The sequence below is a fragment of the Giraffa tippelskirchi genome, chromosome 4, assembly GCF_054371585.1.
Source record: "Giraffa tippelskirchi isolate mGirTip1 chromosome 4, T2T-mGirTip1v1.2.pri, whole genome shotgun sequence".
Classification (NCBI taxonomy): Eukaryota; Metazoa; Chordata; class Mammalia; order Artiodactyla; family Giraffidae; genus Giraffa; species Giraffa tippelskirchi.
The window spans coordinates 65,766,166-65,778,855 of record NC_137278.1 but is presented as its reverse complement, the minus strand read 5'-3'; the positions used below and the strand labels follow the sequence as shown (position 1 = coordinate 65,778,855).

At 38.5% G+C, this 12,690-nt stretch overlaps 1 protein-coding gene across 1 annotated transcript in view; it reads left to right on the top strand.

The window, feature by feature from the left end:
- The window catches only part of CIMIP6 (ciliary microtubule inner protein 6), a 33,235-nt gene extending 21,301 nt beyond the window's left edge, over positions 1–11,934 (top strand). The window contains exons 4-5 of the mRNA XM_081589641.1: positions 10,448–10,563; positions 11,401–11,934. Of these exons, the coding sequence (XP_081445767.1) occupies positions 10,448–10,563; positions 11,401–11,769 (485 nt within the window). The 3' untranslated portion in view covers positions 11,770–11,934. The remainder of the gene's footprint in view (positions 1–10,447; positions 10,564–11,400) is intronic.
- The last annotated feature ends 756 nt before the right edge of the window (positions 11,935–12,690 follow it).

Sequence of the window (12,690 nt, the reverse complement as noted above, 5' to 3'; positions counted from 1 at the left end):
GATACTCCATTGACCCCACCTAATTAATGCCTGATTTAGAAGAGCTTCATTTTATTCACAAAGTTATCAGACTGTGTTCCTGGAAACACTAACATTCTGTGAGCTGTACCGTGACATTCACCCCAAAACTGACAGTCTTTTCCAAATTGGTAGAAAAATATGTTATGGTTAGAATTTTCTCAATTTAGTGGTTGTCCACAAATTTTTGTTAAATTTTTGGCACCTGCTATTTTTTGTATGATATCAAATCCTAAAGGAAAGGTAATGATTAGGTAGGAAATGAGTTTTGAGTATCTGATCTCAATTAAAAATCAAGGAAATATTATCAATTAGCATTTTTTTTCCTGGTAGTTGGAAAAGAATGCCATCTCACATCATGCATTATATAAATGTTTGAATTGCTTCATTCCTGCTAGTAAAATTAGTTTATATTAATGTCTGACTATTGAATTGAATGTGTGAATACTTAATGTAAATTTACTAACATTTTTCCTTTTTATATACACTCCCTAATTTTAAAGGCATGGTTTTTAAAAATTAAATTTTATTTTTTAATAGTGAATACATGCATATGGTACAAAATTCAAATGGTACAATAGGATAGAGTGAAAGTGAATCCACCTTTATCCACCTCCATCCTCCAGTCAGCTAACTCCTTCCTCCTGCAGCAACCACTGTTATCAGTTTCTTGTTATCACTCCATAGATATGGTAGTGATATGTATGTAATTACCTTATGTATGTTTTTTTCTATAAAAAGGAGAATTTTTTATTTATTTTTTAAATTAATTTATTTATTTTAATTGGAGGCTAATTACTTTACAACATTATAGTGGTTTTTGCCATACATTGACATGAATCAGCCGTGAGTGTACACGTGTTCCTCATCCTGAACCCCCCTCCCACCTCCCTCCCCATCCCATCCCTCAGGGTCATCCCAGTGCACCAGCCCTGGGCACCCTGTCTCATGCATTGAACCTGGACTGGCGATCTGTTTCACATATGATAATATACATGTTTCAATGCTATTCTATAAAAAGGAGAAATTTTAATTTTTTCCTTGACAGAATTTTATGTCACTAACCTGGGTGTTGCTCTGACTCCTTACATAACATTGTGTGCTAAAAGCAGAAATAAAGTGAGTTTTAAAAATTAAAAAATTTTGGAGGCAGTCCTAAAATGGCGGAGGAATAGGACAGGGAGACGGCTTTCTCTCCCACAAATTCACCTAAAGAACATTTAAACGCCAAGCAAATTCCACAAAACAACTTCTGAATGCTGGCAGAGGACATGAGACACACAGAAAGGCAGCCCATAGTCTTCGAAAGGAGGTAGGACGAAATATAAAAGATAAAAAGAGAGACAAAAGAGGTAGGGATGGAGATCCGTCCTGGGAAGGGAGTCTTAAAAAAACGAGAAGTTTCCAAACACCAGGAAACACTCTTTTCAGCGGGTCTGTGGCGAGCCTTGGAATTGCAGAGGGCAAAATAACCGGGAGGAAAAATAAATAAATAATTAAAACCCGCAGTTTATGTACCTAACAGCAACTCCCAGTGGGCACGCAGCCCAGACGCGCGCATCCCCAACTAGCAAGCTCAGGGAGGGGCGGGCTGCATTGCTTTGGGTAAGGACTGGGCCTGAATGCCCCGAGAGCAATCTGAGGGAACTAGATTGAGACAGCAACCTAGACCCTGGGATAGCTTTCCCACAAAAAGCCTTAACCTAAGACACCGCCAGGCCCATTCACAGAACAAAGGACTGAGCAGAGCAAGCTGGCTGCGGACCAGCCCATCCCCCGCTGGAGATGGGCAAGTGAGGGCCCCTAGAGCTGGAAGGGCGGAATCGCTGCCCCAGAGAGGCATCCTATACCGAACTGCAAACAGATCTCGTTGCTAACCAGGACTTCTTGGAACTCTGGAGGGTCGACACCTGCTGAGAGGGTCGCAGCCAGAGATCAGCTCCCCAGGGGAGAGCACGACACACCTGGGAAACTGCGCCCATTTTACATCCAGAAAACTGAGCAGCTGGGATGGGGGAAGGGGAAAAAGGCACAGCCCCTGACCACACTAGCCAAAAACCTGGTCACTGGAGCTGCTCCGACCTGGGAAGGGCACAAAACCCAGGCTCAACCAAGTCTGCACCTTTGTGAAGTACCCAGGAACCTGAACTTGAGCGGCTTAAACCTGGAAAGTACACGCAACCCCAGGGGCCGCTTCAGACAGTTCCCAGCAATGCAACCTAGAGCCTGAGCAGTGTAGACTGGGAAAGCACACACGCTGTATCGGGGCAAACCCAGTGTGGCTGAAACATTGTGAGCACACGCCAGTGAGATTTGTTTGCGTGTTCCTCTCTCCCCACAGCACGAATGAACAAGTGAGACTAAAAAATAAAGTGACCACCACCGCCCCTCTTGTGTCAGGGTGGAAATTAGACACTGAGGAGACCAGCAAACAGAAGAAGCTAAAAGAAAGAGAGGGAACCGCTTTGGAAGTGACAGATGCAAGAGATTAAAACCCTGTAGTTAGCACCGACTACATAGGAAGGGGCCTAGAGACCTTGAGAAGTACAAGCTGGACCAAGGAACTATCTGAAAATGAACTGACCCCACACTGTCCGTAACAGCTCCAGAGAAAGCCCTAGATATATTTTTACTATTATCATTTTTTAAATTTTTAAAACTTTTTTATTATTATTTTTTAATTTTTTTAATTTAATTTAATTTTCTTATTTTTTTTTTACTTTTGAGTCCCCTATTACTCCTTCAATTTTCATTTTTATAACCTGCAATTACCTTGCAAAAAAAAAAGACCTTATTTTTATTTTCATTTATTTTTATTTTTTTAAGACTTTATTTTAAAAGCAAACTTCATATATATATATATATATATATGTATATAATAATTTTTGTGACTCTGGTGGGTTTTTCCTTTTTTTTCCTCTTTTTTTAATATTGTATTTTTGAGAAACTAACCTCTACTCTAGATTTTTAATCTTTGCTTTTTAGTATTTGTTATCAACTTTATATCTTCAAGAACCCAATCTTCAGTACCCATTTTTACTTGGGAGCAAGATCACTGGCTTGATTGCTTTCTCTCCCTTTTAACTCTCCTTTTTCTCCACAGGTTGCCTCCATCTCCCCACTCCCCCTTTTCTTCTCAACCCAACTCTGTGAATCTCTTTGTGTGTTCCGGGCTGTGGAGAACACTTAGAGAACTGATTACTGGCTGAATCTGTCTCTCCCCTTTTGATTCCCCATTTTCTCCTCCTGGCCACCTCTGTCTCCTTCCTCCCTCTTCTCTTCCCTGTGTAACTCCATGAACATCTCTGAGAGATCCAGACGGTGGAGAGCACATAGGGAAGAGATTACTGGCTAGCTTGCTCTCTTCCTGTTTGATTCCCCTCTTCTCCTCCTGGTCACCTCTATCTCCCTCCTCCCTCTTCTCTTCTCCATGTAAGTCTGTGAACCTCTCCGGGTGTCCCTCACTGTGGAGAAACTTTTCATCATTAACCTAGATGTTTTATCATCGGTGTTATGTAGATGGAGAAGTCCTGAGGCTACTGTAAGAATAAGACTGAAAACCAGAGACAGGAGACTTAAGTCCAAATCTTGAGAACACCAGAGAACTCCTGAATCCAGGAAGCATTAAGTGATAGGAGCTCATCAAATGCCTCCATACCTACACTGAAACCAAGCACCAACCAAGGGCCAACAAGTTCCAGAGTAAGATATACCATGCAAATTCTCCAGCAACACAGGAACATAGCCCTGAGCTTCAATATATAGGCTGCCCAAAGTCACACCAAACCCACTGACATCTCAAAACTCATTACTGGACACTTCATTGCACTCCAGGGAAAAGAAATCCAGCTCCACCCACCAGAACACCAACACAAGCTTCCCCAACCAGGAAACCTTGACAAGCCACCCGTCTAACCCCACCCACAGTGAGGAACCTCCACAATAAAGAGGAACCACAAACTGCCAGAAAACAGAAAGGCCACCCCAAACACAGCAATATAAACAAGATGAAAAGGCAGAGAAATACCCAGCAGGTAAAGGAACAGGATAAATGCCCTCCAAATCAAACAAAAGAGGAAGAGATAGGGAATATACCTGATAAAGAATTTCGAATAATGATAATGAAAATGATCCAAAATCCGGAAAACAAATTGGAGTTACAGATGAATAACCTGGAGACAAGGATCGAGAAGATGCAAGAAAGGTTTAACAAGGACTTAGAAGAAATAAAAGAGAGTCAATATATAATGAATAATGCAATAAATGAGATCAAAAACACTCTGGAGGGAATCAACAGTAGAATAATGGAGGCAGAAGATAGGATAAGTGAGGTAGAAGATAGAATGATAGAAATAAATGAAACAGAGAGGAAAAAAGAAAAAAGAATTAAAAGAAATGAGGACAACCTCAGAGACCTCTGGGATAATGTTAAACGCACCAACATACGAATCATAGGAGTCCCAGAAGAAGAAGACAAAAAGAAAGACCATGAGAAAATACTCGAAGACATAACAGTTGAGAACTTCCCTAAAGTGGGGAAGGAAATAATCACCCAAGTCCAAGAAACCCAGAGAGTCCCAAACAGGATAAACCCAAGGTGAAACACCCCAAGACACATAATAATCAAATTAACAAAGATCAAACACAAAGAACAAATATTAAAAGCAGCAAGGGAAAAACAACAAATAACACACAAGGGGATTCCCATAAAAGGATAACAGCTGATCTTTCAACAGAAACTCTTCAGGCCAGAAGGGAATCGCAGGACATACTTAAAGTGATGAAACAAAATAATCTACAGTCCAGATTACCGTAGCCTGCAAAAATCTCATTCAAATATAAAGGAGAAATCAAAAGCTTTTCAGACAAGCAAAAGCTCAGAGAATTCAGCACCACCAAACCAGCTCTTCAACAAATGCTAAAGGATCTTCTCTAGACAGGAAACACAGAAAAAGTGTATAATCTCGAACCCAAAACAATAAAGTAAATGGCAACGGGATCATACTTATCAATAATTACCTTAAATGTAAATGGGTTGAATGCCCCAACCAAAAGACAAAGACTGGCTGAATGGATACAGAAACAAGACCCCTATATATGTTGTCTACAAGAGACACACCTCAAAACAAGGGACACATACAGACTGAAAGTGAAGGGCTGGGAAAAGATATTTCATGCAAATAGAGACCAAAAGAAAGCAGGAGTAGCAATACTCATATCAGATAAAATAGACTTTAAAACAAAGGCAGTGAAAAGAGACAAAGACGGACACTACATAATGACCAAAGGATCAATCCAAGAAGAAGATAAAAAATTATAAATATATATGCACCCAACATAGGAGCACTGCAATATGTAAGGCAAATGTTAACAAGTATGAAAGGGGAAGTTAACAATAACACAATAATAGTGAGAGACTTTAATACCCCACTCACACCTATGGACAGATCAACTAAACAGAAAATTAACAAGGAAACACAAACTTTAAATGATGTAATAGATCAGTTAGACCTAATTGATATCTATAGGTCATTTCACCCCCAAACAATGAATTTCACCTTTTTCTCAAGTGCACACGCAACCTTCTCCAGAATAGATCACATCCTGGACCATAAATCTAGTCTTGGTAAATTCAAAAAAATTGAAATCATTCCAAGCATCTTTTCTGACCACAATAAAGTAAGATTAGATGTCAACTACAGGAGAAAAACTATTAAAAATTCCAGCATATGGAGGCTAAACAACACACTGCTGAATAACCAATGAATCACAGAAGAAATCAAAAAAGAAATCAAAATGTGCATAGAAACGAATGAAAATGAAAACACAGCAACCCAAAACCTATGGGTGACTGTAAAAGCAGTGCTAAGGGGAAGATTCATAGCAATACAGGCTCACCTCAAGAAACAAGAAAAAAGTCAAATAAATAACCAAACACTACACCTAAAGCAACTAGAAAAGGAAGAAATGAAGAACCCCAGGGTTAGTAGAAGGAAAGAAATCTTAAAAATCAGGGCACAAATAAATGCAAAAGAAACAAAAGAGACCATAGCAAAAATCAACAAAGCCAAAAGTTGTTTCTTTGAGAAGATAAATAAAATTGACAGGCAATAGCCAGACTCATCAAGAAACAAAGGGAGAAGAATCAAATCAACAAAATTAGAAATGAAAATGGAGAGATCACAACAGACAGCACAGAAATACAAAGGATCATAAGAGATTATTATCAGCAACTATATGCAAATAAAATGGACAACTTGGAAGAAATGGAGACAGTCTTAGAAAAGTATGACTTCCCAAAACTGAACCAGAAAGGAATACAAAATCTCAACAGACCCATCACAAGCACAGAAATTGAAACTGTAATCAGAAATCTTCCAGCAAACAAAAGCCCAGGACCAGATGGCTTCACAGCTGAATTCTACCAAAAATTTAGAGAAGAGCTAACACCTATCCTACTCAAACTCTTCCAGAAAATTGCAGAAGGTAAACTTCCAAACTCATTCTATGAGGCCACAATCACCCTAACACCAAAACCTGACAAAGATGCCACAAACAAAAAGAAAACTACAGGCCAATATCACTGATTAACATAGATGCAAAAATCCTTAACAAAATCCTAGCAAACAGAATCCAACAGCATATTAAAAAGATCATAGATCGTGACCAAGTGGGCTTTATCCCAGGGATGCAAGGATTCTTCAATATCCACAAATCAATCAATGTAATACACCACATAAACAAATTGAAAAATAAAAACCATATGATTATCTCAATAGATGCAGAGAAAGCCTTTGACAAAATTCAACATCCATTTATGATAAAAACCCTCCAGAAAGCAGAAATAGAAGGAACATACCTCAACATAATAAAAGCTATATATGACAAACCCACAGCAAACATTATCCTAAATGGTGAAAAACTGAAAGCATTTCCCCTAAAGTCAGGAACAAGGCAAGGATGCCCACTTTCACCACTACTATTCAACATAGTTTTGGAAGTTTTGGCCACAGCAATCAGAGCGGAAAAAGAAATCAAAGGAATCCAGATAGGAAAAGAAGAAGTAAAACTCTCACTGTTTGCAGATGACATGATCCTCTACATAGAAAACCCTAAAGACTCGATCAGAAAATTACTAGAGCTAATCAATGAATATAATAAAGTTGCAGGATATAAAATTAACACACAGAAATCCCTTGCATTCCTATACACTAACAACAAGAAAACAGAAAGAGAAATTAAGGAAACAATTCCATTCATCATCACAACGAAAAGAATAAAATACTTAGGAATATATCTACCTAAAGAAACAGAAGACCTATATGTAGAAAACTATAAAACACTGGTGAAAGAAATCAAAGAGGACACAAATATATGGAGAAATATACCGTGTTCACGGATCGGAAGAACCAATATAGTGAAAATGAGTATACTACCCAAAGCAATCTATAGATTCAATGCAATCCCTATCAAGCTACCAACGGTATTTTTCACAGAACTAGAACAAATATAATTTCACAATTTGTATGGAAATACAAAAAACCTCGAATAGCCAAAGCAATCTTGAGAAAGAAGAATGGAACTGGAGGAATCAACCTGCCTGACTTCAGGCTCTACTACAAAGCCACAGTCATCAAGACAGTATGGTACTTTCTACAAGGATAGACATATAGATCAATGGAACAAAACAGAAAGCCCAGAGATAAATCCACACACCTATGGACACCTTATCTTTGACAAAGGAGGCAAGAATACACAATGGAGAAAAGACAATCTCTTTAACAAGTGGTGCTGGGAAAACTGGTCAACCACTTGTAAAAGAATGAAACTAGAACACTTTCTAACACCATACACAAAAATAAATTCAAAATGGATTAAAGATCTAAATGTAATACCAGAAACTATAAAACTCCTCGGGGAAAACATAGGCAAAACACTCTCCAACATAAACCACAGCAGGATCCTCTATGAGCCACCTCCCAGAATATTGGAAATAAAAGCAAAAATAAACAAATGGGACCTAATTAAACTTAAAAGCTTTTGCACAATGAAGGAAACTATAAGCAAGGTGAAAAGACAGCCTTCAGAATGGGACAAAATAACAGCAAACGAAGCAACAGACAAACAATTAATCTCAAAAATATACAAGCAACTCCTGCAGCTCAATTCCAGAAAAATAAATGACCCAATCAAAATTGGGCCAAAGAACTAAACAGACATTTCTCCAAAGAAGACATACAGATGGCTAACAAACACATGAAAAGATGCTCAACATCACTCATTATCAGAGAAATGCAAATCAAAACCACAATGAGGTACCATTTCACGCCCGTCAGAATGGCTGCTATCCAAAAGTCTACAAGCAATAAATGCTGGAGACGGTGTGGAGAGAAGGGAACCCTCTTACACTGTTGGTGGGAATGCAAACTAGTACAGCCACTATGGAGAACAGTGTGGAGAACTGGAAATAGAACTGCCATATGACCCAGCAATCCCACTGCTGGGCATACACACAGAGGAAACCAGATTTGAAAGAGACGCGTGTACCCCAATGTTCATCGCAGCACTGTTTATAATAGCCAGAACATGGAAGCAGCCTAGATGCCCATTAGCAGACGAATGGATAAGGAAGCTGTGGTACATATACATAATGGAACATTACTCAGCCATTAAAAAGAATACATTCGAATCAGTTCTAATGAGGTGGGTGAAACTGGAGCCTATTATACAGAGTGAAGTAAGCCAGAAAGAAAAACACCAGTACAGTATGCTGCTGCTAAGTCGCTTCAGTCATGTCCGACTCTGTGCAACCCCATAGACAGCAGCCCACCAGGCTCCTCTGTCCCTGGGATTCTCCAGGCAAGAATACTGGAGTGGGTTGCCATTTCCTCCTCCAGTGCATGAAAGTGAAAAGTGAAAGTGAAGTCGCTTAGTCGTGTCTGACTCTTCACAACCCCATGGGCTGCAGCCTACCAGGCTCCTCTGTCCATGGGGTTTCCCAGGCAAGAGTACTGGAGTGGGGTGCCATTGCCTTCTCCAGTACAGTATACTAACACATATATATGGTATTTAGTTAATCGGTAAAGATAACCCTGTATGCGAGACATCAAAAGAGACACAGATAAATAGAACAGTATTATGGGAGAGGGCGAGGGCAGGATGATATGGGAGAATGGCACTGAAGCATGTAAATTCGATGCATGATACAGGGTGCTCGGAGCTCGTGCACCAGGATGACCCAGAGGGATGGGATGGGGAGGGAGGTGGGAGGGGTGTTCTGGAAGGGGAAATCATGTACACCCATGGTGGATTCATGTCAATATATGGCAAAACAAATACAATATTGTAAAGTTAAAAAATAGATAAACTAATTTAAAAATAAATAAAAATTAAAAAATTTTAACACTGAGAGACCAACATAATGAACCCCTACATAGCTAGCTATTACCCACATTAAAAGATTATTTTAAAGTGATTTTGAGAGCCTCTGTAAATGGGAAATGAAAAGAATTATGTGTTCAACTCTAGGTGCAGCAGCCCTGGAATCTTCCAGTTCATCTGTCAGTGCTATCTGAGAGCAATTTGTGCATAAATTTCTCAAAACCTTTCTAGTAGTAAAAAAAAAAAAAAAAAAGCTGACAAATAGATCGTACTTATGCTTTTATTAGCACTTTGGTTGGTATATGTACAAGAAGCAGATCTAACAGTAGGTGTTTGAAAGCCATCAAAGCTATGGTTTTTCCAGTAGTCATGCATGGATGTGAGAGTTGGACTATAAAAAAAGCTGAGCACCGAAGAATTGATGCTTTTGAACTGTGGTGTTGGAGAAGACTCTTGAGCGTCCCTTGGCCTACAAGGAGATCAAACCAGTTAATCCTAAAGGAAGTCAGTCCTGAACATTCATTGGAAGGATTGATGCTGAAGCTGAAACTCCAACAATACTTTGGCCACCTGATGCAATGAACTGACACACTGGAAAAGACCCTTATGATGGGAAAGATTGAAGGCAGGAGGAGAAGGGACGACAGAGGATGAGATGGTTGGATGGCATCACGAACTCGAGACATGAGTTTGAGCAAGCTCCAGGAGTTGGTGATGGACAGGGAAGCCTGGTGTGCTGCAGTCCATGGGGTCGCTGAGTCGGACACAACTGAGGGACTAAACTGAACTGAATTGCATCATTAGCTTTTAAAATTACTAGCAATTCCACATGTGGGGCTAATCTGGTTGTTTTGATTTGGTTCTTCTTATAGAGAAAGAATGATCAATCTATGGTAGTATTTTTTAGACATGTTTAGGTAACATTGCATACTTAAAACAATTTAGTTTCATTAGCATTTTTTATAAAGCAAAATATTATAAATACTTTTGTTTCCATATACAAATCCAACTTGTATCCTGACCTTCACAAAATCTTTTTCCCCCTTAGTTCCTCTTGTCTCTCCTGATGTATCAGCAGAACTTCAAAGAAACTTTAGAGAACGCATCTCTTTTATACATCAATATGATGCCAGGAAAACACCCAATGAGCCCATCCGGGGAAAGGTGAGACAGTATTTAGAATCAATTATTTAATACTTTATGATGGGGGATAGATTTATGCTAGAACTCCAAGCCTTTTCAAGTCATAATCATCTTTCTCAAATTTGATTTAAACAAACTAACATGGTTATTAGGAGGATAAAAATCTTAACCACATGTCATAATCAAAACTAAAGAATGATGTCATAATTTTGGATCACAGTATTTGGAATTTGGTTCAAATTAGTAAAATCATTCACTTAACGTAAAGCAAAGCAATTTGATAAATTTTTGTATGTGTGTAGCAGGGGGATGCATATCAGGCTTATAAATTGAAACAGTGATGTAATAGCCAATTGCTGAATTTTTTTTTACCAACTACAGATGTTTGTTTTCATATTTCACCATGGCTAATAATAACATTTCACAACAACTATTAGTTGTTGGAACTAACAGATGTTTGCAATGCAATCATAAATCCTTAGGTCTTTAAACTGCAGTTTCTACTGTTTCCATAGCAACCCAAAGAGCAAGAAAGTAAATTTGATATGAATAGTCTCATACAATCCAAATGACAGAAAAATTGAGAATGAGAGATAGTTAGATGCTCCTCTGACTTTGTTTTTCCTTTCCTGTTCATTTTCTGGTGCACCTTTGTTCATACTTTGTTTGAATGGTTCACCAATAGTTATTATGCTGCTGCAGTCTACAGTTTCAGACTAAGGTGACAGCTAATGAACAGGCAGAGAAGTAAGAGCCTGTTTCAACCAGGACTTGAGCTAATACATGAACTCAGGTCACAGCTGCGTCTTCCAGCAACTGGTGCGCCCTGGCTAACATCAACTTTGTTTTCCTTTCCAGAGACATGGAGTTTTTGTGCAGACAGAGATAAAACCAGGGAGTAGGCCAACAGTTCCTGAGAGAACAGAGGTATTACTGAATGCTTCAGGGTCATGCTCATCAAAACAGTCCAAAAAAACAGAGAAAGGAAATTCAGCGGAAAGCAAAATGATCTCACCCAGTCTCTGCCGACAAAATTCCCAGGAGTTGTTAGAGACTAAAACTCACTTATCAGAAACAGACATCAGAGTGGCAGCCAATGCCTCCCCCAGAAGGCCTGAGAGAAGGGAGAAGACTGCAAAAGTCTTTCAATTAGCTGTAGTAAATGCTCTTCTCACCAGGCATGATCCTTTAAGTCCACCAATAAAAAGTCAAGATAAATCAGAATAAATTACCTTCTTCAGAAAAAAACGTAAACCTTGGAATGTAGAGAAATTTCAGAATCATCATACAGGCCCTTACATTTGTTTTTTCTTTGATCAATAACCTCAAAAATTACAATTTATATAAAATGGGAAAACGAAAAAGGGATAATAAAATACACCAAAAATTCAAGTGTGGTCTTCAATGAGTGAAGGACATGAGACATATTTCTATGTCATATTTATAAATATAACAACTTTGTTTTGTACAACAATGGATGTAATTAACAAATATAAAACTCTTAGAGGAGAGGCCCTGTTAGATAGTCATTAATCATGGCTTTAGAATCAAACTGGGGTTGAAATTTTGGCTCCAGCACATATAAGCGATGTGACCTTGGATAAATTACTTAACCTTTCTAGAAGTCAGTTTCCTCATCCATAAAATTAGGATAATAGCAACTTCATAAGGATATTAAGCATGAGATTATGCACACTGCTCAGTGATCAATGTAACCACATCATCACCATTATTATAAATAAAATTTCAATTTAAGGATAACATTCTCCCATATACTTGAATTTTCCTCCTTATTCTAAAGTTTTGAACCCTTTTATACACAGAGTGTGAAAACTAAAAACATTCCTCCAAGTACAAGATACACAAACATAACCACCTAATTCAAAGGCACGAGTACCTAGAATATCAAAATATTTCCTAGACTGATTTCTATTTTACTTAAATTATTTCTAGCACTAACTCACTCTTTGCCTTTTTGGCTCAGTTTGGTATGGTCAATTCTTCCAGTTATTCTCTTTGATACATTTTGTGCCAAAAAAATGTATCTATTATAAGCTTGTTGTATTGCTGTGTTGTGTTGCACACAAGTGGAAGTAGGTAAAGTATTCCTCTGATGCCTAAAAGAGTATTTACGTACACAACAACTTC